We start from the raw sequence: 23931 nt of genomic DNA, 5'->3' as shown, positions 1-23931 counted from the left end.
GTGAGGCTGTGTTCGGGCTGGACACTTTGTGCAGTACTGGCACAGTGCTGCAATGTGACGTAGTAAATTGCTTAACAGTTTCATAACCTTTTCCTTTCAATGCTGGGTAGAAATGAGGGGCTTTGATCAGGAGGTTACATCACAGGACCAGCTTCTTAAAGAAAAATAAAAGTGGGAAATGAGGTTACACTACTATGTTGCATCCCCGCTTGTTGTTTCTTACTACGCAGTCCTTCAGGGACACAGTGTGGCAATGCTAAAGCAATACGCTTTGCCAGCGTATGTCAGAGGGACATTAATTGTGTCCCCCGGCAGATGCTGTGGCAATGAGTGTGCGTGAGGCTGACACCGATTAGGCTGCACCATGGGGCTCTCACCAGACGTTTCCTAGGGCAGCGAGGGCCGCAGGGGGTGGGTATCACAGCAGCGGCAGTGATTGCTGCTGATGGCTGTTGGGGCTCTTCCCAGGATAAGTCCGGTCCAAGCTTAGATGCCAGGAGCTCCTGCTGTTTTAACATGAGCTTGATTAGACCGGCGCTACGGAGGATCACTAGGCAGTGCGTGCATGCCAGAGACCATTGCTAACAGACAGGATAATAAGATCTCTTCCAGGGGCCGATCCAGAGGTATTACAAGCAGGTGTTTTGGTGTCCACTTCCTCGGCCATCAGAGCACGGTGATTTGTTACGACAGCCTCCGCAGGTCCTTGGCAGGCTTTCGTGTCGCCTCTCTGCGCGTGGTGTAAAGCAGGACACAGCCCGGTTTGAGAACACGTCAGCTCCACGCTGCTTCCCACCTCCCGGAGGGGTTTCCATCTCCTTCGCAGCCCTTTCCTTCATTGCCCTGGGTGATCGGTCTCCCTGCAAACCTGTAGATCAGGAGTTTCCAGCCTAAAGGCTACACCTCTCAGTGGGGTCGGGAGCCTGGCCGGTGCAATTCGATAGGCGAGGAGTTGGGGTCCTGGCCAGGCTGCCGGTTGGGCACTAGCCTTGGGGAAAGCGAAGGAGCGAGGGTCAAGGGGGTGGCTGGCCTCCCCTTCCCATTTGCCTTGCCCTCTGCCCCGGCGGTGCAGAGAGGGAAGGTGACCGGTGAAAGCGTGGCCGTGTCCCGCCGTACTCGGGCATCTCCCTGCTAGCGCACGGCAAGGGCGGCCCGGGAGGATGCGGCTCTGCTTCGGGGTGCCGGCAGCCACGGCCCCGCGGCGGGGTGAGGAGCGGCATACCCTGAAGCGGGGAAAGAGGCTGGGAACGGCTGCGGTTTGGGGCCGGCTCTGAAACCCGCCCCGCCAGGCGTGCTCGCACATAAGGCAGGTGAATGCAAACACTGCCCGGGGCGTCAGCTTCCCGGGGGTGGAGCTGCTCCGGCACAGGTGGCAGGGCTGAGCCCGGGGCCCTGCAGAGCCTGGGGAGCCCTGCTCCAAAACCGAGCCCAAAGCAACCAGCCTTCACCCGGGCGGCGAGGTCACCTCCCTGAGAATCAGGCTAGGGCCCTCGCTGCCACCGCCACCCCCAAGCGAGGCTGGCCACGGCGAGCATGGACTGTCCGGGGAAGGAAGGCGCGGGGGGCAGGAGGAGGAATTTGGCCCTGCTGAGGAACAAGCTGTACATGGGGGAGAGGAGGAGGACGGAGCCCGTGGTGGAGAGCACCGCCGCCGCCGGGGACCACGGCACCTTGCGGAGGAGTCAGTCGGACAGGACGGAGTACGGCCAGAAATTACAAGGTACTGGGGAAGCTTGCTTGGTGCTCTGCTGCTGGGATGCTCCGGACTGGGGTGGTCCCTTAATGCCCTCCAGGCTGCAACCTCGAGATCAGGAAGGGAATGGCAGCCTCTGCCCCCATGTGCTCACAGTTGGCGTGAGCAATTGCCCCCTCTCACCGTTGCTCCCCGCTTCCAGGGTGTGACATTTTCCCCCTCGTTTTTCTACGTAAAGTCGTGTAGACAGGACGCAAATGCGATCGAAGCTTTTGGTGCGTTCCTGCAAAATGCATATGCGATCGGGATCTTTCTTGCTCGTCACCAGAATGCATTTGCGACGCAAACAGTAACGTGAAAAATACGATGGCTCCATCCTGTCTGTCTTTGAATGGCGTATCAAGTGGGGTATATGCTAAGTAATTAGAAGCATCAAAGGCAGTTTCTTCTTTCAGTTAAAAATACCAGGATCTGTAATGCGTTTATCTGTTGCTCAGATTGTACGAGCCTGAACTGAACTAAGTCCAAATACATGTTTTGATGGATATGCTGATTCCAATTGTACCATTGTGGAGAGGGTTTCTTTTCAAATAACCAAACTGCATCTGGACCAGAAATTGGCAAAGTACGTCAGTACTGGGCTTGTCAATCAAAAATTAAATGCTAATGTCACAAATTGAGGAAAAGCATGAAGAATGTTTATGGCTCTTTCTGGGAGTGCTCCGGAACACAAACTGATGAATTTCTTTGGGTTTCCAGGGTCTTGAACAACAGGGTCCCATCACAAATGCGGCATTTGAGTTAATATAAGTGTCTATTACTAATAGTGATATAACTGCCTAGTGACAGTCACTCGTGCGGCAATAAACCTTTATGAGGAAATAAAATAGGAAAATACTTTGGGTTGCTGTATTATGGTTTTGATGCACTTAATTAGGAAGTAGCATTTCTTCAGAGCGACAATAAAAGCAGAAAATAAAATAATAAACCTGAAATTAACAGGATTTCTATGGGGGCTGCATACGCTGAGAACAACAGAGCAGTTCATCGATTATGCTGTTCCCTCCTCGTGATAGCTAATCAATGAGAAGATGAAAAATTTTCAGTTAAATCAGGCACATGCTGCAGGGACTTGGTGGGGGTGTTTCAGGGCACAAGCACGGATTGCTGTGGCTGGGCAGGCAAGCTCCTGACACGTGTCCCACCAAAACAGCAGTTTTTTACTCCTGAAGGAGGTTGCCCAGGTGGGGTCAAGGTTATCAGAGTGGTATTCAGCAAAAAGTGTGAGATCTTTCTGTCCAGTGTCAGGTGTATTCATGCCATGAATGTCTCCTGTTTAAAATCTGGAGCAAAGGAGGGGGGAAGCCTAGGTAGTCATGGCAGAGCGTGAGGTTATGTTTATGGCAGTGGCCCAAAGAGACAGTAAATCCAGCTTTACAGCTCCTGCCACCAGCTGAGTCTGCCGCTGAGCACCTATTGCAAAACACTGGTCTGGTATCAGCTCACTCTGCTTGCTCACATTTGTTCAAGAAAAATGGTGATGGGTTAACAAGGACCTGGAGGCTTTATGTTGGATTAGAGGTTGCCTGTCCTCAGAGTGAAAATACAAAGTCGGTAGAAATTCCTATGAACTGTACTTACAGTCACAATAGAAGGAAATGCGGTTGTGTGCCAAGGCCTGATCTGGATCAAATTTTGCTGAGCTAGATGTGCCTGAATCTGATAACGATCACAGAACCCAGACCTAATGCGCTACCTGCCAGCGCTGATGATGTGCTATGGCTATACGCCTCTATGTTCTTCATTTTTCTCACTAGTGCTTGGATGTGAAGCAGCTTACTCCAAGGTGAGAGAAGTGGTTTTGTTGGAACAAAGCTTTTGAGTTCTCCATTCTTGGTAAGAAAACCCAACAGCTCTGTTGGGGATATAAATGGTCTGTTGTGTATTGCCAGGTTGGGATTCTCTGATCACCCTGGAATGGTAAATGCTTTGCAAAAAGATACAAATGGTAATAATTTGCATTTGCTTCCCATGTGAATTGGAGGAAAAGCTCTGTGTTTAGTTGCCCCTCCCTTCTGTAGTCCCCTGTTAATATGTTTTCTAACACTCAATCTGCAGAGCTGTGGTAGGTATTAGCACAGACAAGGACGTGTAAGACAAGGAGATGCAACAGGAGCAAACCCTGCAGAGGGGAATCTCTTGTGAGCAGGACAGGTTTCCACAGCTAAGAGTCAGAGGCTGCAGGATCCCCATCTCTGCTAGTGGCAGGCAACCTAGGCAGAACACAAGGGACCAAGGTGTCTTTACACCCCAGTGCCTACATCAGCATTGCAGCACATTTGCTGGGCAAGGTATCTCTCGAGGGCCCTTCCAGCCCTCTGCGTGCTTTAAATGGTTCCCTGAGTAGAAACCAGGCTGTTGCCCTCTCTCTCCCCCCAGCCATTTCCAGCAGCTCTTGAAGTATATGCTCAAAGTGCAGCTCAGTGTGCTGGAAATACAGGTCCCCAAATAAAAGCCTATAAACAAACAAACAAACCAAAAACAAGTGAGCAAGCAGTCAGGCATAGAAACGTCTGAGAATTCAGTTTCTGCCCTTGGATTTCTCTTAAGTTTTGCTGTTTTATACAGATTCCAAAATGTTTTCTATAAAGAGTGATAAAGGAAGCCTACCATCCAGATCTCCAAGGTAATCAAGGTGGCTTGCTCTGTAAGTCTACAAACATGATCACAATAGCATTGTCAAAGGTGCAAACTTCTGCAAGCATTTTTCACTTTAAAAGGATTCATTAAAAACACAGCAAAGCATTTTCATGGTTAATTATTATACTAGACACATCTATTCAATACCTTATCTGGTGTGAATGGCCATGCAACACCTCCTGGCTTTACTCTATTTAAAAAGGAAGTAAGATGCAAAGTAGCCATTATATTCTCAAAGAGTTTGGCAAGCATTAGTGGATCTATTTCAACTCATCCTGTGAGATAACCAAATGCCTGCAGCCCCATTTTAGATAGGGGAAAATAAGGCGATTGCTATCAAATGGCAGGTTAGTGATACAACCATGCAGTCATCTAGAACTCAGGTTGTAGCTGCATTCTTGGATGAGTCCAGGAATACCTTCATCAAGCCAAATATATGTTTTTCTTCCATAGTTCTCCATCAACTGGACAGAAGCATCACTTGTCTCAAGAGGGAAGAATGGGTTTAAAGAAGATATATTCACTAGCACTTGTGGTGGGTGCAGAAATAATATCAAGGATCATTATAAGAGCTAAGACAGAACTCCTGTAATATTTCTATGCAGTGCTCTGCTCTACATTCACTAGAAAATCCTGCACATATGTCCTTTCAAGAGGAATGAGGAACTTGCTGCTATCCTTAAGCAATGGCACAAAATGGTATTTAGCAGCTCGGTTTTCAAATGTACTATCCGTAGCTGTTTAGCTGGTAGGAGTTGGTCTCTTTTCTGCAGTGAAAATCCATCAGTAGCAGCTGTAAAAGTAACTATATTAAAGCTACCATTCTGTGAGTACCTATGCATTTCGGTAAGAGGAGTTTGCTTGATGTAGTTATTGGCACATAAATGTTTGCAAGATCAGGGCAGATTAAGAGACAGTGTATCATGGGGATAGATGCTATCAACCAAAAAAGGCAGACCATGAAAAGGAATTTAAAACATAGTTCACTCTCTGTTAGGTTTTGGACAGATTGTTGGGTTTTGTTAAAAATCATATACCAAACTTGTGCTTGCTGTGAAAAATGAGCTATAGAAAATGGCGGGTTTCCAGAAGGAATCAGAGATCACATTTGCAGTTTTCAACAAGACAATGCATGCTTTGAAAACACTTCTTGTTTTACAAATCTATGACATATTAACTCCCTTATAACTTTAGCTGTGAATGGGTCAACTACAGTGTTATTAAATGACTTGCACATGCTTCAATTTAAAATACATCAGTGATATACCTGTAATAGATACAGTGATTCCAATTGCACAGCTGCTGCAATATATTGCCTCAGAGCTCATATCTGAACCCGAATTTCACGTTTTGCCTGTGTCTAGTTATGAGAAATAACCAACACCAGAAATGACGCAGAAACCTGTGAAATTATACAAATTCCTGGAAAGTTGCTATCCCCTAGTATACAAAAGCCTGGTCAGATGCAACTCATCCCCCTTCGCTCCATCACAAGCAGGGCACCTTCCTCCATCCCGTCCTTCTCCCTGCCTGCAGAGCACACCGCTTCTTCCCGCGTGGGCTGCCCATGCCCACAGCTTCTCGGCACCTCCCGCCAGGAGTAAAGATCCTCCGCGCCTCTCCCCAGTTCCTTATTTGCTTTGCACTGTACTTACTGATTAACTTTCTATGGACTACAATGCAGATAATATCCCATTTCACTGTGAAATGTATTGATCTTTGGAGCAGCTGGTTTGCTCAAGTACAGTAAGGAGTAAAAGTCCAGATTATTTCCTGAAGTGCAGGAGATGGCTTGATGAAGATACCTGCCTGCGCTCTGTGATGAGAAATCACAATCTAACAAATACTTCTATTTTCTCCTGTGCAAATTTAAGCTCAGAGCATCTAATTCTGTTAACTTGCGCTGCAATAAAGCCGGAATTAATCCTTGAACTTATTGCAGTGGAAGCCAGGCTGGGAAGCAAGCTCATCTTTTCAGAGCAGAATCCATTTTGTGCTGCTGTGTTTGCACAGCGCTTAGCACAAGCAAGTCCTGCCGTGTGGCTTAGGACTCTTAGGAGCTACTGCAGCATAACTAGTAACAGCAACCGGGGTAAAGGAGTGAAGACTAGAACCCAAGGAGGTTTATGGATCCTTCTCTGACCATATTAGCAAATGTTCTATTATTTGGCATACTTTGTGTTGTGAGTCACACAGCTCACAGTTGGTACAGTTAATCTGTGCCAAATCTTGAAGCGCATGTGTCCCGAGGGAAGTGGTTCAGATGCAGACCTTCCTTGGTTCTTACTTCAGTAACATATTAGCTCAATGCCACAGGAGTGGTATATTTATACCGGTATATGACACACTGGAAAGGTTTATTTGTAAGTATTGGCACTAACAATAAGGGCATTCTTCTGTCACCTGATGATAAGCTTTCTTCCCTTCCACCGCGGTCACATGGGATCTCTCTGTAGTCCTGTCAGCACACATATAATTAAAGCGGTCTGCTGTCAAGGAATTGAAGAAAGAACTTGTGTGTTGAATGTAAATATTTTCTGTACCTTATGGAACAGAAAAATGATCAAACATTGAATGACCTAATTGCAAGGAAGTCTCTGATGCAGATTTTATGAGCGAACCTGTTGCCCAGGAAGACTGGTGCAAGGTCATTCTGGTCCTGCGGTGTTGTCCTCCTGTGTTCGGAAAAGGGGCTTTTTGCATGTGTAACTCCCAGCCTGTGTGCAACAAACCCGCTCCTGAACAATGCTACTGTTATGTGTGTCTGTGAGTAGAAGAAGAAAAGGCATTTTCCACAACCCTCTCCCAATCCTTTTGTATCTCAGTGCTCAACTTGGAGTTCAGTGGATCTAATTCGCACCATGTTTGCACAGTATTGGGCTGTAATAACTCTGGTGCAAAACTATGACACCCCTATGAAGTGGTCCCTCACAAGGGGATGGGTATCGGGAGTAAAACTCCTTGTGTATTAGCTCATGTGATGTACTTCTCCCACATGCAGTGGGACACTCCATCCTTTCCCACTGCTTGTCCCATTTCAGGCTCCCTCACTTCCAAGGATCCCAGTGTGCCTGTGCCCCGCAGCTTTCCTGGCACTCGCAGCAGAAGCAGGGGTGTAAGGGGCAGAGCCGGGGCTGCGGTGTGAGGGTAGATGCAAGGGGGGAGAGGAAAGCTGCCACAGCAGCAGTCTCTTGAACTTGGCTGCCTGCATTTCATTCCCAAATCCAGCTGATAAAAGCCGGTGTACATTCCTGTGTGTAATACCTAGGTTATCTGAGGGTACAGGCTATCTGAGGACTTGCTTTCACAGAGGAGTAATTTTGTCCAGGGTGGTGTGAGACTCAGGGTTCACACGTAAAAACACAGTAATGCTGTAATTTGTTTGTTATACCTTGATAACTTTTGCCTTCACTGCTCCCTTGCGCCAGGCAAAATCCCTGTATTGGCAGAGCGTGAGTGCAGAACTTGCATTCCTTTGGCGTCCTCCAAATGCTGCCTAAAAAATGAAAAGGCCTGTTACTCACTCTATGCACCAACATTACTCTATTTGTTGCTATATTCTGTGCCAGTGCCTTCACTTCCAGATGGAATGGGTCCCGTCCCCAAGGGCAAATGTAATATCCAACCTGAGCATCTTACCTGGGAGGAAGGATGGATAGAGCAGACCTCTTGGAGCTGCTCACTCTCTAGGTGGGAAAGCCAGGGAAATTTACACGCATAGATCTTGCAAACCTGCTATGGCTGCTCCTCCGGTCACTTGCTGTGGATCCCCCAACACCTCCCCTGGGCCTAGAAGAGAGCTGCTGCATTTGCACATTGCAAGCTCTATTCCTCCATGCTCTCATTGCATTGCTGGGTGTCTCCATCTGGGGGATATTTTTAGACTTCACACTTGCAAGAAACTGTTTTTGTAAGACGTGGGGCTGCTTTGTCCATGTCATCACATAGTGAACCTCTTGTTTTGTGCAACTAGAGCCGTGTACTTCAATACACAGCAGGACAACCAAAGTCGTCACTTTCCTCTCCAAAGCAAAGTCCTCCAGAAAGGCGACTCCTGCCGATAACTGACATAACAAAGCAACAATTGCAAACATTACCTTATTACCTTTATATTTTTATGCCTACTAAAAGTACCAATTACATTTTTTGTAAACTGGTCTTAAGACGCAGCTGTCTAATAAACCATTCAACAGACAGTTTTTTTATTTTTTCTAAACCAAGCATCTCTGAGGACAAATGAGCCAAATTCTTACTGTAATAGTTAATCCTCAGCAATGTCTTTTCTGGCTAATCCTCTCTCTCAAACCATTCTGGGGCTGGTACATGTTACCAGGTAGAAACGAGTCTGCTTATATTCCAGATATGCACTTGCTGTTTGTACATTCATTAAACTTTCACTTACTCCACAAGGATTTCAGCAAGCTACTAATGTTCTCAAACTGGTCAAAAGCAATCAGCTGAACATGAAATCACAGGTTTTGGCTGTAATCATCACTTCAGGATCTTGCTGTTGCATTCTGTAGAGACAGACATGCCTGAAATGAAAAAGTGAATGTATTGAGTGAAAATGGAAAATTATATTACTTTTAACAAAAGGATACATTTATTAAGAAACATGTTTTCTATAAGGAAACAGCATCTACTTGGTATTTCTCATGGTTATTTCCTCCTGTTGAGAATAGTTTTTCTTTCCTGGCATTATTATCTATCATGCAATAAGGATAATAGATGAGCCCTGACATAATTCAAGAATCAAATTTGATCAGGACAATCTAATGACATAAGCTGAAAGAACAGCCTCTCGAGGGATTGTGACTTCAAGCCTGAAGTGGGATACAGTGGCTTTATTTTGCTCATATAATGCCCTCCCCTGCCAGCAGTACAAAAGATTAGGAAGTTCTTTTGCACAGCATCTTGTGTTTACCTTCAGATTTCATCTGATATTGTAGCAGTGCTGCATGTGAGATGAAACAACACTTCTGAGATCTTCCAGGATGTCTGGTCCTCCCTGTACTTTCTCAGGAGTCGCCCTGAACTCTCGCATACAGTCACATACACACAAATGTTTTCACACCCAAACTCAAGAAAAATGCTGATTTTGGTGCAGAACTGGATCAGAACTGGATTGTCCATGTGGTTCCTTGTGAATTTATAAGCGTGGTTACATACTGTAAGTTTTTTAGAGGAAAAAGTACCTGCCATTTTAGCACGTAAGCAGCAGGCAAGGTGGTCTCATTCTGCAACCCTAGCAGAAAATTGCCCAGAGGGAGCTGTGGAGTGATACTGGTACCTTCGCTAAAGGGCAGAGTCTGTTTCGTCCAGCACACAGCACCTTTGGTAGATGAGCTCTGCAGCAGTGCAAGCTCCTGTGCAGTCCATGCACTCACACCAGCACGGACTCACTAGGGCAAGATTCAGCTTAAAATTCTTTTGATAGCCCAAGCCTTGCGGAGAGGAGATATCCTCATTATTTTATTGTCTGTGTGCAAATTTGATGACAAAATGTTCATACCTGTGTTATACACAGACTTTAAGGGTAAAAACTCAGAGGTAAAAAGTACATCCAAATACAAAAATGTCTGAAAAAACAGTCCCCTCTCCCCTGTTTGTTTGGGTTCCTTGTCCTTGCTGTTTACAACTAGCAGTACAGAGGCAGAGGTGCAGTCCCAAAAGCAGCTATTTAAAACATTAACTGTGGTCACATCAGTCTCACTAGAAAACCTGATGGGAGAAGCATTAATAACAAAACTGTCCATTCTGAATATCAGCGGCCAGCATAATTGTAGAAGGGGTTGAGGATGACGGTACATTGGATTCATAACATTTTACACCTCTCAGCGGAAGACGGCTCAAAACCCTCTCTCCTGAAAGCTGCTTGGTTTTCCCACAAGTCCAGCTCCAGGTTATCACCTACAGCGTTGGCCAGTGTTGTAGAGGTGAGCTGCACGCTGTTTGACGCTCACTTGAGCACTCATGACCTCACCCTTGACAATCAATTCAAACAACTGCAATATATTCAGTATTGGCTATCAGCGAGCAAAGCATCAAATACTGCTTCCTATTGCCTCATTATACAGTATGCTCCCTACAAGAAGTTGACATGAAGGCATAGCAGTCTGATCCTCAGCAGAGATTCCCATCCTTTGCTGCTGAGCAATAAAAGCCCATGCTGTCAAAGCACGACCTGGGTAATGCAGACACCAGTACGGTAATGACATGTCCATCTTTGTTGGTACTCTGCACCATCTTGTGGCTAGCAGAAAAACACCAGAATAGCCGCTGAAATCTTTCACTTGTGGGTTTTGTTTTGTTTTTTTTTTTCCTGTGTGTGTTTTCCTAACAAAAAATACAGATTGTCAGTGTACACAGATAAAATCCAGTGCCCTTTGTACAGCTGACATAGATGTCTGCAGGCTGGCTTACAAACCAGCAAAAGGAAAGATCATCATTACAGATAAGTAGATTGTGTGCAGGTCCTGAAGCATACATAAATTACCTATCTGTAGAAGACTTGCTTGCATTTCCATGTATTTGGAATAAATTGGATATTCTAGGTCTTAAGTATGGAAAAACAGTTAAGAGTTTCCCAATCCCAATGATCTCTGTTGTTCCAAGAAATGTTTGTTATTGATCATTAAAGGTTTTCTCATATTCTCCTGTAATTCCTTTGCTTCTTTCAAAGAAAACTTTTTAAACAGAATTACAGGTTTCATCATCATCATTAGTAACATTATCTTCATTTGAAAGTTAGTCTTCCAGTACCTGCAGCCCTCAGCCTCCCATGACCAGACTCAACTTTATATTGTACAGAAAAAAGGTTATTCCAGTGAAGCTTATTTATGGTAAACACAGCCTTTTTCTTCCACAGGAACACATTTTCTCCCATCCTCCAAATCTAATAGGTGTCAGGCTGAGACTGTTTTCAAAGGAGTAGAAGGGCATCAGCTATCCTTGAATTTCAGTGTGACAAGGATAAGACTCCTGTGCTCCATGGAAAATTTCTGCCCACATACATAACATCAAAGCCAGGGGAGCCGGTGATGGGTTATCCCCTTAGCACCAAACGGACGGTTTCCTTTGCCAAACCTGTGTCCGCTTTTAGAGGAGGGAGATGGGATGACACTCAGTCTGATCTGGGATTGCCATTTCTTATGCTTCTTTTCTGCTCCCTATGGCGACTTGGGAGTTTCCAACAGGCACCGGTTACGTTCCCCCACGGTTGCGCAGGGCGAGCTGGGTGAGCACGCGGGATTACAGCGCTCCTCACAAATCTCCCTCTTTTAAACAGAAAAAATGGCCCCTCAGGCAGGGTCCTCAACCCCCACCACTTCACTGCAGGAGGACGAAGAACAAGTTAGCAGACGCATGATGGCCAAGAGGGTGAAAATCATCGCAGAGCTCGTGCAGACGGAGAAAGACTATATCGGCGACCTGGATCTCTGCATCAAGGAAGTGATTCAGCCCCTGAGGAAGAAGCAGGTGAGCACCGGGGGCGGAGGACGAGGCGGTGACGTCAAAGGTCTCAACTCACCCACGTTCTGCTTGCGGATAATCTTAATGCGAGCGCAGGTGTCAGAGCGAGAGTGACATGGTGCCGGGAGCAGGTCTGGAGCTAGTTTTCCAGAAAGGGACATGCCAGGGCTGTAGTGAGGAGAGCGGGAAGTCAGATACGCTCCCGACACTTACCCTGCACTTGCATAAAACCTGCATCAAGGTACTTGCCCAGAGGGCAGCTTGAATGCTATATCCCTGCTTGTGGGCTGCAATAGCAGCTTCCACCTCTCCATACTGCTCTGTTATTATAACACCTGGCACGTGCCCTGGCAGACCTTTACTGGCACCTCCAAAAGCAGTAAAAAACAAAAAACCCAAGTCTTTTCCGTGATAACCTGGAATGGCATGGACCTCCCCATCAAGGATAAATTCAGTCGTAAAGATGACTTTATCAAGCCTTTCAGACAGCTGTGGTGGAGAAATACCATGCCTGACAGACCAGTGAGCACTTCAGAAATTTGCATTCTACACAGAAAAGGTACTTTTAAGAAGGAAGGCTCATAAACTATCTTTCAGGCAAAAGATTTTATTAGGCCAATGATACCCATTTTCTTTTTCAGCTGAGACTTCAAAGAGCACCTTTTCCTGAACGGTATTTCAATTTGTAGGAAAATGTGCAGCCAAAAGCTGGGAATAGAAGAGGTTGTCCAGAGAAAGATTAGTACTTGTGGGGCCTGCAACATAGCATTCACAAAGGCTGCATAAATGATATCTGCTGCTAATACAGAATAAAAATAATTTTAAACAGACCTTAAACCAAGTATTCTGTATGTAGGGTTTCTTATGAAATTGGTGACTAAATACAGCTGCAGAGACCAAAGTGTTTTTAGATGATATTGGCACTGCCTCTCCAGGAAATGCTGTGGACAGCTGAAGCCCATGCTGTTTAAGCTCCTGCAGGACCTTTTTTGTTTCTTAAAACTCTGTCAGAGTTTGTTCCAACCCATTTTCAGGAGAGCTGGCATCTGCTGGCATAACTTTAAGGAGTTCTTGACTTCTTCCTCCTCACTTTAAGGAGTTCTTGACTTCTTCTTCTTCTTCCTCACTTGTTCACCTACTTAGAAGTAGTCTCCACTTGACTACCTCCCCAGCCTGGCCAGCACTGAGCAAGCGTATTCCCTGGTTGAACTCATTGAGATTTTTTACAAGTGTGCTGTATTCTTTTGCTCTTTTCCAGCCAACTGAAAACATACATTTTTATTCTGTCCTTTGTCACCATATTAATGTGTGTAAGTGTTCATGCACAGCTTAGTTCCCAATACTACATAGGCATTGTGCTGGAGAGGAGGTCAGAAGTCCTGTGCTAGATGTATACAAGAAAAGTAATTTAGAGATTATAACTGTTTTAATTTAATAACCTCTGCATTTTTGAAAGGCTTTCGAGAATGCTTTATGGTTTTAAGGCTAGTTCTCAGATAAACTACCGTACTGAAATTTTGTAATGTGTTTAGAGAAGGATAGCATTTAGAAAATTGACCTAGCAATGAATCTGTTTCATATTTCCAAAGGGATAAAATGTGTTTTAGCCCCTGTAATACTTACAAAGAAATTAACTGCATTAGTACTGAAAGTGTATTTCTGATTCTGTTACAATAGCATGCAATTTGATCCTCCTGGCATCTGGTAAGCTGCTATGTAAGTCAGCAATTCTGTTTCTAATGGAGAGATAAGTTCAGAGGGTATCAATATGGATGTTAAAATCTTGCCTTTGTTCTCAGTATTACCACATTACCACTGGCTATTGCCAATTGTCCTGGAATATTAACTATTGCCCTGCTGTGCAAGGAAATTAATAACTACTGCATGAAAAGTATGTGTCCTGGAAATTTTTTACTTGGTCTAAAATGAGTAGGGACACGGAACCAAATTTTCTGTTGGTATAAACTGGTGAGGTTCACTGAAGTCAGTGTTGTGTGCCCAGGCTCTGTGGGAAGCTCTTTAAGTTATATTAATACCCAGAATTGTAGATGTGTTTGCTTTAGTGGAAATTATATGATCTTAATTGTATTTTTGGATTTACAGGACAACTAACTTTAAATGGTACCACCATCTAGAAGTCTTTGTACCTGGTAGCTGGCACCAAAGCACCAAGGTCTGAGTTTATGTAGCGGCCTCTGTTAGCAACTGGTAATTAGGGAATCAAATCCACTGTCAAATGTTCTTTTCCTCAGTAGGAAAGTAAACAAACATTTTAAAGCCAGCTACGGATCTTTTCTTTATTCAGATGATAATATTTATTTCCTTCCTAGCTAAACACTTTCAGATTAGGAATAGTTCAAAATAAGGTTAAAAGAACTTGATAACATTCCCTTTGTTAACTGCGTCAATCATATTATACTAATCTGAAAACTGTATACATGTCCTTGAAGTCACAAGGAGGATGTTTATAGGAGGTTTTGCAGAAGTGGTGCTTCCTGGAGTGTTGAACACCCAGGGCATAGCAAAAGAAGGTCTGTAATACACAATGTCCTTCTTTATCCTTCGTCAGTAGCTGCTTAATATTTGTATTCCATTAGATTGCTCACTTTGACGTGGATGGCTTGTTTAGCAACATTGAATTGGTCCATCAAGTATCAGCCAAACTGCTGTCACTGTTGGAAGAAGCCACGACAGATGTGGAACCACCCATGCAAATAATCGGTATGTTTACTGTCCTCTTGAGTTCTACAAAGCTACGTGAAAGAATAAACATAACACTCTCCTGTCCTCTACCCTCATCAGACTTAACTAGTACCACTCTCAGAGGCTAACATGCTACAAGCTGTCCATAATGACACAGGAAAAATGACATGTGAAACCTCTCCAGTTGCTCTACTGTACTCATATGATCATGATGCTCTTTTTCCATCCATCTGCATGTTGAGGGGGAGGAAGGAAGAAGAGAATGACTTTAGCATGAGTAAAAACTGCAGCACTGAGTTATGCCACATCCTGATAATATCCTTTTAATCTACTTTGATATTGCCTACCTAACTCTGCTCACGCTTACACCAACTCTTATATTGCATACTCATAATTGTGCCATTCAAGAAAAGCATTAAAAATGATTGTAATAATAAACACATCACTACCCCACCCCTCCCAAGCATTGTAAACATGTATCTACTGGCGATATAATTCATGTAAGAGGTGGTTAACAGGTGTGCTTAACAGGGACGTGGTCAGTAAAGGCAAGGAAGCTGTAAATGATAGGAAGTTTGTGGGAATCTGTGCAGGAATGTCTGTAAGGATCATGGGTGTTTTCAGCAAATGGGTTGGTGCTGGATATGTCACGACAGTCACACATTCTGCAGGTCAGGCCATGAATATTAAGGCTATGATCTATACACTTGACATTCTGGCACAGCTGGAGAGGTTTAAGAAGTTACTACTCATCAGCTCTCCCGTAACTGCTTTTTCAGTGCAGAGGCAGTAGGTGATCCACCTTAAGGGATCAGGTGAGAATTCTTAATTTGCTTCAGTGCAAAGTCAGCCAGTTTAGTTTAAAAAACTTCCAGCCATGATTCAGAGGTCAGGGAGGTTCTTTCTTCCCTAAACTGACCACATACCACAGGTAACATGCTATTGAAAGGACCCCTCTTCTCGCAAATAATGGGATAAAAAATTATTGGTTGCCTTTTGACTAAGAAACATGATATTAAAACATATAAGGCTTGGGAAAAGTATTAATCCTAGCACGTCTCAATCTGTTTTGCCAAGGCAACAGCTTAACGTAGTTTGATGCAACTGTGTTGTTTGGCGGTATTTCAATAAAAGTGCATCATGATGAGTCATACCCTTAATAACCAATGTTCTATTCTAGCAGGAAGTGCCTTTCTCGCAGCCAAGAGAATCTTCCTTTTAGTTCCCTGCCACATGCAGAAGTAGACAAACAATTTCATCCATCTATTAGGGTGTATTTCTCCAGAATCAGACAAAGAACCATGAAAATGTATGGGATTGTGGATCACAGAGTTGACTAACTTATGGCAGGGAAAAAGATGGCAAGTAAGGTGTGAGATGTTCTTCCAAAGGCTGAGACAAAAGCAGGGAGAATAATTGCATCACTGTAAGCAATAAACTAGTAAGTTTGCCATCTTCTAAAAGTATATCAAGGTGATAATTTTGTTTTCAGCATCTTCATAATCAGTGTAAAAGTTTTTAAAGACAGCCTATAGAAAAAGCAGGCTGAGAATGTTTAACACACCCATCATATTCTGTCATTTTTATGGTATGTAAGCATCTTGCATTGAAATATCTTACTTTGGAAGGCAACCCAGTCATGGTGAGGTTGAGAACTGCTGATTCACTGGTGTGAAAACAAAACAATGTGGTTGCTCATATTCATATTGTATTTTAGTATATGTTCTCCACATCTTATGCTATGTCCACATTGATGAGTAGTAATGTCCAATAGGAACAGACTTGTAGAGTGAAACAGTTGCTGATAAGGTCCTGGTATCAATACCACACATTTCAAGAGGTTTTACTTCAGACTGGCTGCAGCCTATTTCTGTGGATTGAGAGATGCCCTTTATGGTTGGACAGCATAAGATGTGCCCTCGGAGTGCATCTTCTGGTAATTACCATCCTCAAAGGGATCCGGTTTGTGTGTCTGTGATGGCTCCACCACACAGCCAAGGCATGGGAGATGAGGAATACTGAGAGACTGGCTTCAAAAGTCCTCTCCTAATCTGAGCTAAAATGCTATTGTAGACGGACCTTTTGTGGTGCTTGGTCTTCTGATGCTAAACGCCACTGAGGTTGAGTACCCTTTCTAGTTCTCTCCTGTATTTTCTCTCCTCTCTGTTCTGGATACTGTATACAGAGGAAAATGAAGACTTAGTATCCTTAGCCTGGCTTTAGCTATTAAAGCCCTTCTTCTTCCCTCTCCCACTACTGTCCATATGGGAAGCACTGCTGAAAGCCACAGGGAGAAACTGTTTCTGTCGCTCAAGCCTTCCTCCTGGGATTTTCTCTTTGAGACTGATGACCAGCACACTTAAGAAGAGACATGAGGCAGATTTGCATCTGTCAGAGTGCGCAAAAGACTCCGTGTTTTTAAAGCTGTGCCCAAATACAATGTAGTTTTGGTCCATAAAGCAAGCTCCCACAGTGATATGCCCAAAGCTCATCTGATTCGGTCCATATGGCTCAGAGCCAAGAAGGGCTTTAGGCTTAAGAAATCCATCTGCTTTTAAAAGGCCCTATCTGTGAAATCAGCACATAATTTTTCTCATCATTGAGCATCAATGAAAGTATCTGTCATTGTGGCACAATACATCAGTGAACAGATCTTGCTCATCTCTTTCATTCTGGAGAAGAGAATGATAATTTCCAGCCTCTAGTATATGCTGGAATGAGCTGTAAGTCTACAGCTTGTATTTTTGCTACTGAAAACGTAACCTCACTTGAGGGCTTAGCATAGTACAGGCCGTGCTAAGTACTTGGAGCTCTGCTTAAAGTTAGTGAAAACTGTGAGAGCTCAGCATCTCCGAGAATCAGGTGCCAAGGGAGCAGGATCAAGAGAAAGCTTGTTAAGGTTTCCCCTTACACCGTTGGCTAATAAAGGCCTGTGTAGAGAGTTCATGGGAACGTCAGGATGTAATGTGCATTGATAGCCATCAGCATTAGCATTAAGCACAAGACAGAGAAGACAGACAGCTAAAGAGCATTTAACTATAGGATGCTGGTGCTTTTCTGACTGTGGCCTTACAGTAACTAAAATCAACTCTTGTGGTCTTAGGTCCGTCATTGTTGTTCCCTTATTCACACCTTGAAACCAACATGCATTAGACAGCCCAGTTAACCTTCGCTGCTAGGGGAAAAAACCCAGAGCTGTGTTACTGTGGTAACTGAATCATTTTTCTCTTTAAGATGGAGCAGTTCAGTGCAATGTATTATGAAACAGCCCACTCTGGTCAGGATGAAACATGCAGGATGCCTGACAGCTTGGCACTCACTCTGTGAATAAATAGAGAGCTCCCAATTAATGTGGCGTTTGGCTTTTAACTTTAATAATCATTGCTATAACTCAACAGGAATGTTTATAAAACACTGGACTGGTTGCCACATAGATGTAATTTTCAGTAAATGCCCAAGATGGGAGTTTTCACCATTGCTGTTGTTTATGACATGCATTTCCAAGGATGCTGATCAGGGTGCTGCTACGTAAGGCTGTAAGAACCGAATGAATGTCTCAGCAGAAGAGATGAAGCATGCCTTCTCTGCTTGGATAATATTTCTTACATACACAGAAACCAACACAGGAGTTTCAGGCTGAGAGAATTAGGCACCAGAATTAAATGGGAAATGTGTGCAGGACTACTTTAGTGCTTCTAAAATTCCCAGCTGTTCTTTGGGGGGAAATGGTGGTGTGGAGGACTCAAATGGAAACGTTTTCCCCCTTCAGTTGCATATAAACCTAGATACTGCATAAAAATGGCTGTCATCCATGGTGGTTTTATTTAATTAGGGGAGGGGTGGAGGTTGTTCCTCTGTCATGTGAAGAAAAATCTCTGTTCTAGACCATAACAATTGCCATTTCAGGATTTTGCAAAATAGATAAAAGTGAAATGGCTAATGGGAGATAGAGTCATTATTCCTGTTATAACCCATTTAAGTTCATATTCAGTTGAAAAAAAAGTCAAAAGGAAAATTATCAGGCTTACATTCACCCCTCCTGCCAGCCCACAGCACAAAAATGGTCTCCCCTGAACCGTTAAGCTCTCCAGTGTGGTTTCCACTGAAGGGACGTTAAGCTGGGGCAGTGAATTAGGGGGTTGTGTATGAAGGGGTGCGAGGTGTAGAGATTTCATGCCTTTTCCTGAGGGAATTTTTGTGCATTAACACTGATATAATGGTGCCTGGCTATGACAAAGATGAGCAGCTGAGAAATACATGTAATAAATAATGCACATAAACACGCAAGATCGTTTCTAAGGGAAGTAAAGTGGAAGCCAGCCTTTTTAGCTCACGGCTAATGTGGTGGAATAATAAAACTCCTTCTGAGATGCTGTTGTCTGGCTTGACATGCTTTGTTTTTCTCCTTAACAGGGGAAGTGTTCTTGCAGATTAAAGGCCCACTAGAAGACACATATAAAATCTATTGCTATCGCCATGATGATGCACACACCATGCTGGAATCCTATGAAAAGGATGAAGAACTGAAGCAGCATTTAAGACACTGTGTACAGTCCTTAAAGTAAGATCTTTTCAAATGATGATTTCCGTCCATAGTCAGTTGCCTGGCAGGGAACATTTTAAATGGATGTAGATGAAAGGTCCCCTGTAAATCCAGAGTTTTATGAAGCTTGCTGGGAGCTCTGGCTTATGCTGCTTTCATGAAAAGATGACAAGCCAGGGGCCATGATTAGATTTCTTTCTCTCTGAGATGGCCAAAAATAGCTCAAGAAAGGTTGCTCTTCCCTTAGCTTTAGTGCCCCATAATGGTGAAAAAAATGCTGCATCATATCATGGGCTATGGGGAACACCTTGCCCAGCTCCCAGGAAACATGCTGTCCCTGTCTTCAGCAATTGTATTGCTTGAATTAAAATAGCCTGTAATAGAGCTGTTCACACACACTGGTGTTTCTGGACCCCTGTTTGCAAGGCCCCAGGGATCTGGAGCGGCTGTGGGGTGCCGGACCTCTCATGACGGGAGTATTTGAGAGCGAGCAGCATTGGAGCAAGCTGCCAGGACCCACCAGTGGCATGTGCTTTGTGCCGTGAGCTCCAGTGCCAGCCCCTTGGGGAAATGTGTCGAGAACTGGCAATGCCGCAGAATAACGGATCCATCTTTCCTCCAGCGCAGCTTCCTGCTGCAGCCATTTGCAGGAACCGGCTCATCCACTCCATGGAGAGTGCTTCTCTTCCACCCATAAATCCCCTTGCCCCCTCACTTTCCCGAAACCATCACACAGAGCTGTCAGGAGGGAATGCACCACAGTCTCTCAGATCAGAGGTCTAGCTCCAGCTCCAGGAAAGGCCCATGCTGCATGCTTGTAGGAGAGATGTAAAGCTATCACAAATAATGGAGTGCACATCAGCAACAGATATTTCAACCACACGCCAGTTAGTGATCAGTCTGCAGAGATGTGTTAAGACTTAGGAGATGGGAAGTATGTCCAAGTGAAATCTGGAAAGAGTGGTGCAGGAAAATATTACCCACATCAGAAGAGAAATATTCACTCTGAAGACAGGTTATGTTGAAAATAAGGGTTATTTTGTGCAACATGTCCAGTTATTAAATACATAACAAAGTATATGTGCAGGGTACTTAGGTTTTAGCTACCCTGGAAGTTGAAAGAAATAGATTTTCATATAAACTCAGGCTTTCAGGCTCATGGATGGCCAGGTATCTCCCCTAAGGGGGTGTTTTAGTTGCTGATGCCTACAATATTCTTTTCTGGCTAATCAAGAGAAGCTGCTACTGTCATTCATTCATTCCTGCTGCTGAGGCAAAGGGACATGGAAGGAAATAGAGATAAAAGATAGCATCCACGTACATGCTAGGGTGGATGCTGCCACTTGAATTCCAGAGCCAGCAAGAGGAGCTCCTGTTCCGACATCACAGCTGGGATTTGTGAAGAGAAAGGATATTTTGTGCTGAGCCATTGTAGCCTTTGCTAGCAGGAAGTGACAAAGCCTTCCTCACAATGAAGCCTTGTTTTGTCTTGTTCTTTCCTGATTAGCCTTTAAACAGGAACCAACGAAAAAAGCACTGGTGCATGTATACTACAGTGTGGTTTTTCCTGGTGCCTAAAGATTGCAGCCAATTCAAATATTAAGACCTGAAAGTGCACACTGAAATGCAGAGCTGTGGTCACCTAAACCTGTGATTGAACTGATTGGAGAATACTTGCACGAGGAAGAAAATTATGCAGCATTTTTACCAAATAAGTTATAGGCTGTTTTCCGTTGTGAGACATAAATGCAGGGGCTGGTGACGACTATTCTTGAAAAATGTTTACTCTTAAATAATTCTTTTTTTCCTTGGAAAGAATATTGTTCCCTTTTTAAAAAAATTAAAATGGGCTAACGTTTACTAGGGGCTTCTGTTCCTCAGCTGAGTAATATCTGCCATGTGAAAAACAACTTCTGTATCAGGAGCAATTTGAAAGTGGCACTCTGCACATCTGTACAGACAAATCAGATTTAATTAGGCATGCTGAGATTCCTATTCCTCCTGTTGACTGAAGAGGAGAAATTCCATCCCAATATGTAGGTGTCTGCCTTGGAGACATGTGCAAATCCAAATTCTGTAGAGTCCCGTTTTTCAGCAGCGATTATGCAAACTGGGGATGTTGTTTGCTAGCTTAGCCAAAGAAATGCAGCTGGTAAAAATGAAAGGATGCTGGCAACTACCTGCTCTGCTTTCAGCCTGAAGTAGCTTGGTCAACTAATACAGGGACAGAGGGACGTTATAAGCACGCAAAGTGCTGACAGTGCAGAAGCAATGAAAGCAGCAGCTTCCAGATGCTCAGTTAGGCACCAGTGGGTAAGGGGATAAGAGTGCAAGCAGTCAAAAGGCAGTGGCTGACAATGTGATGTGAGGAAAGCTTAACGCACAGATGGAACGACATTTTGGTTCCCTTGCATTTGAGTGAATTCATACCATAAGGAAAATACTCTATGTGCATGTTTGCGTGTTTCCAAACTACAATTGTACGTCCCTGCTGCTTTCAGTAGATGTATCGACACCATCCTACTCTGAAGAGGTTTCAGTTGATGTGTAGCCTACAAAAAACTTAGCAGCTTCATTGATTCTATATCCTAAAAGCTTGAAATGTATTCTTTCTCATTGAGAAATACATTTCTATTTAAGGAGAGTAGATGGGAATGTATGTAAAGTGTAAGAATGATGTTGAATTTTACTTTTTGTATTAAGGACTTGATGTTACTTACTGTTGTTAGTGCACTGACCCAAACTTCCTTCTCTAACAGTGTTAGGACAAGGCTGGGTCTTACAGCCAAAGACAGGTTTCTGACAATCCTTTCTCATTTGGGGCTGTCCTTTCAAAAAGATATAGGGCCAGATTCACCGGTACCCTCTGGCTGTTTTGTGCAGTTCTGTTGACACATAGCAGCCATAAACCTAAGTTAACTGGCCAGTTACGGCTGCTCTGTGTCACTGAAGTGTATCAGAGAATCTGGCTCCTGATCTGTATAAATCCTTTTAGGAAGAATCTAATGTGTGTTTTGTTTTCTTCTCTTTTGCAGAAAGATATATGAGGAAGAGTAAGTATTACGCCTTTCTTAAATGTAAAATAATCTTTAAAGTATCTTTTATTTATCTTCAGTATGCTTAAAACTGTACATGTGGAAATTTTAAGAACACAAGCCTTTTGTGTCAGTATAACCCATAGATTTTTCCAGGACATATGTGATAAAGACTCTCAGTTTTAATTTCCCTAAGCCTGTCTAGTTTTCTAATTACCACTGCACTAGCTTTGCAGTATCTTTCAAAGTTTGTGTTTTATGAAGCTACTTAATTTGGTTGCCAACTCATTCGGAGTCCTTTATTATCACCTCACTGTCTTATAAATGTGCTTTGAGAGCTCTGAGGTCCGCGAGGTCAACAACATAGTGTCAGTCTTTGAAATCCAGACACTCGGAAACCATTTTGCATAGGCCTCTGTAGACCTGTTACAATACACATTAGGTTCACAGGTAAAGCTACTTCTAAGGTGACAACCCCTTCGATAGCCCTATATGAGAAGTCCACCTTAGGATCTTCCCTCTGACGGAGGCTGGAAGAACATCAGAAAAGAACAAACTCTTTGCAACGGTTTGCCAGAATACTCACCCAGCCACCAATAACTTGTGGTTAAGGGACTTCTGTGCCAAGTGCGACATCTTTGAAAAGCTATAAAGGAAGGTTTATCACAGCTGTAGTTTCTGGACATCCAGCAGGCTGGGATCATTGACATGCAGCATCTCCTGAAGTTACCTGCAGGGAGAGGTCAGAGGAGGGGTTAACTGAACTGAAGAAAATGACTACAACCCCCGACAGAAATGTAAAGAGGGAAAAGAGGAGCAAGTGTGCTCTATGTTGGTAGGAGAGGAACACCTGTAAAGTCAGAGAATTTTTAATCAGTCAGTCAATTGCACATCATAAGTAAGATCAGTGTAAAATTCACTTTGAAGGTTTTCAAGCTTTAGTCTATGACAGGAAATAGTTTTTCTGCATTTTGGTTTGATAAGGGACATTCTTGTATATTCCTGCCCCCCAAGGAGCAGGTGTCCAAAAGGAACAAAATATCCAGAGAGATATATCAAGATCATGTGAGACAGCAACGCATATAGAAATAGTGCAACACTGGCTGCTTTGCCTTGCGTAACCCTATCAGAAATGAATGCCTAGTTTTCTCCTTCAAACAGTTTCCAGTGGAGTGTAGGATACGACTTACTTTCTGAGATTAAACTGGCTCTTACAAAGCTGTGCAGAGTGCAATGAGCCAGGTTTAGCTGCAGGACCTTCCCTGAGCTTGGCTACCTTGCACGGTGTCATGGTGTTTGCCTTCCCCACTGACTGGCAGGGCACTCAGAAATGCCATCACCTGCAACTCAGCTTAGAGGTTGCAGAGTCTCAGCAGCCCTTGGGCAGGACCGTGCCCAAAAATCTGGTTAATGTTGAACTGGAAAATACAGCGTAACTCACCCCGAACGGTCTGTGATGTTGCTGCTCCCAGATTGCTTTTCATTGAAGCACGATCAAGAAAACAATTACATAAATACCAGGCAGCGCTGCCCTTTGCTAGCAGCTCGATAGGTTAAATTCTGCTTGGCTTAACAACTGTGCAGCCTCAGTGAATTCCCTGGGTTTGCATGAGAGTCTTACGGCACAGTGAATTATTTGCCCTACATGCCTTGTACCAAAATGAACTCGTGCACAGTAAACCTTGAAGCCTGTGACTTTAAGTCACGCTGCAGCCTATGATGCCTGCACACCATTTCAAAACTGCCAAGCTGAATACGACACCAGCTTCAGCCCTGCTGTACCC

General features: G+C 44.0%; 1 protein-coding gene and 1 long non-coding RNA gene across 2 annotated transcripts; one reads left to right on the top strand and one right to left on the bottom strand.

The window, feature by feature from the left end:
- The first annotated feature begins 1441 nt into the window (after positions 1–1441).
- LOC138685408 (rho guanine nucleotide exchange factor 38-like) lies at positions 1442–19309 on the top strand. Its single transcript, XM_069783327.1, has 4 exons — positions 1442–1720; positions 11682–11872; positions 14464–14587; positions 18983–19309. Exons 1-4 carry the CDS (start codon positions 1534–1536, stop codon positions 19132–19134), a joined length of 654 nt encoding a protein of 217 aa, XP_069639428.1. The 5' UTR covers positions 1442–1533; the 3' UTR covers positions 19135–19309.
- On the bottom strand, positions 3769–22872 carry LOC138685410 (uncharacterized). Its single transcript, XR_011324647.1, has 4 exons — positions 22734–22872; positions 8796–8928; positions 7785–8457; positions 3769–7157 (listed from the first exon to the last, which is right to left on the bottom strand). It is a non-coding gene; the product is annotated as an uncharacterized lncRNA (long non-coding RNA).
- Positions 22873–23931: the final 1059 nt, after the last annotated feature.

Source organism: Haliaeetus albicilla, chromosome 1 (genome assembly GCF_947461875.1).
Source record: "Haliaeetus albicilla chromosome 1, bHalAlb1.1, whole genome shotgun sequence".
In the NCBI taxonomy this organism is placed as follows: domain Eukaryota; kingdom Metazoa; phylum Chordata; class Aves; order Accipitriformes; family Accipitridae; genus Haliaeetus; species Haliaeetus albicilla.
This window is presented reverse-complemented; position numbering and strand designations above follow the sequence as displayed.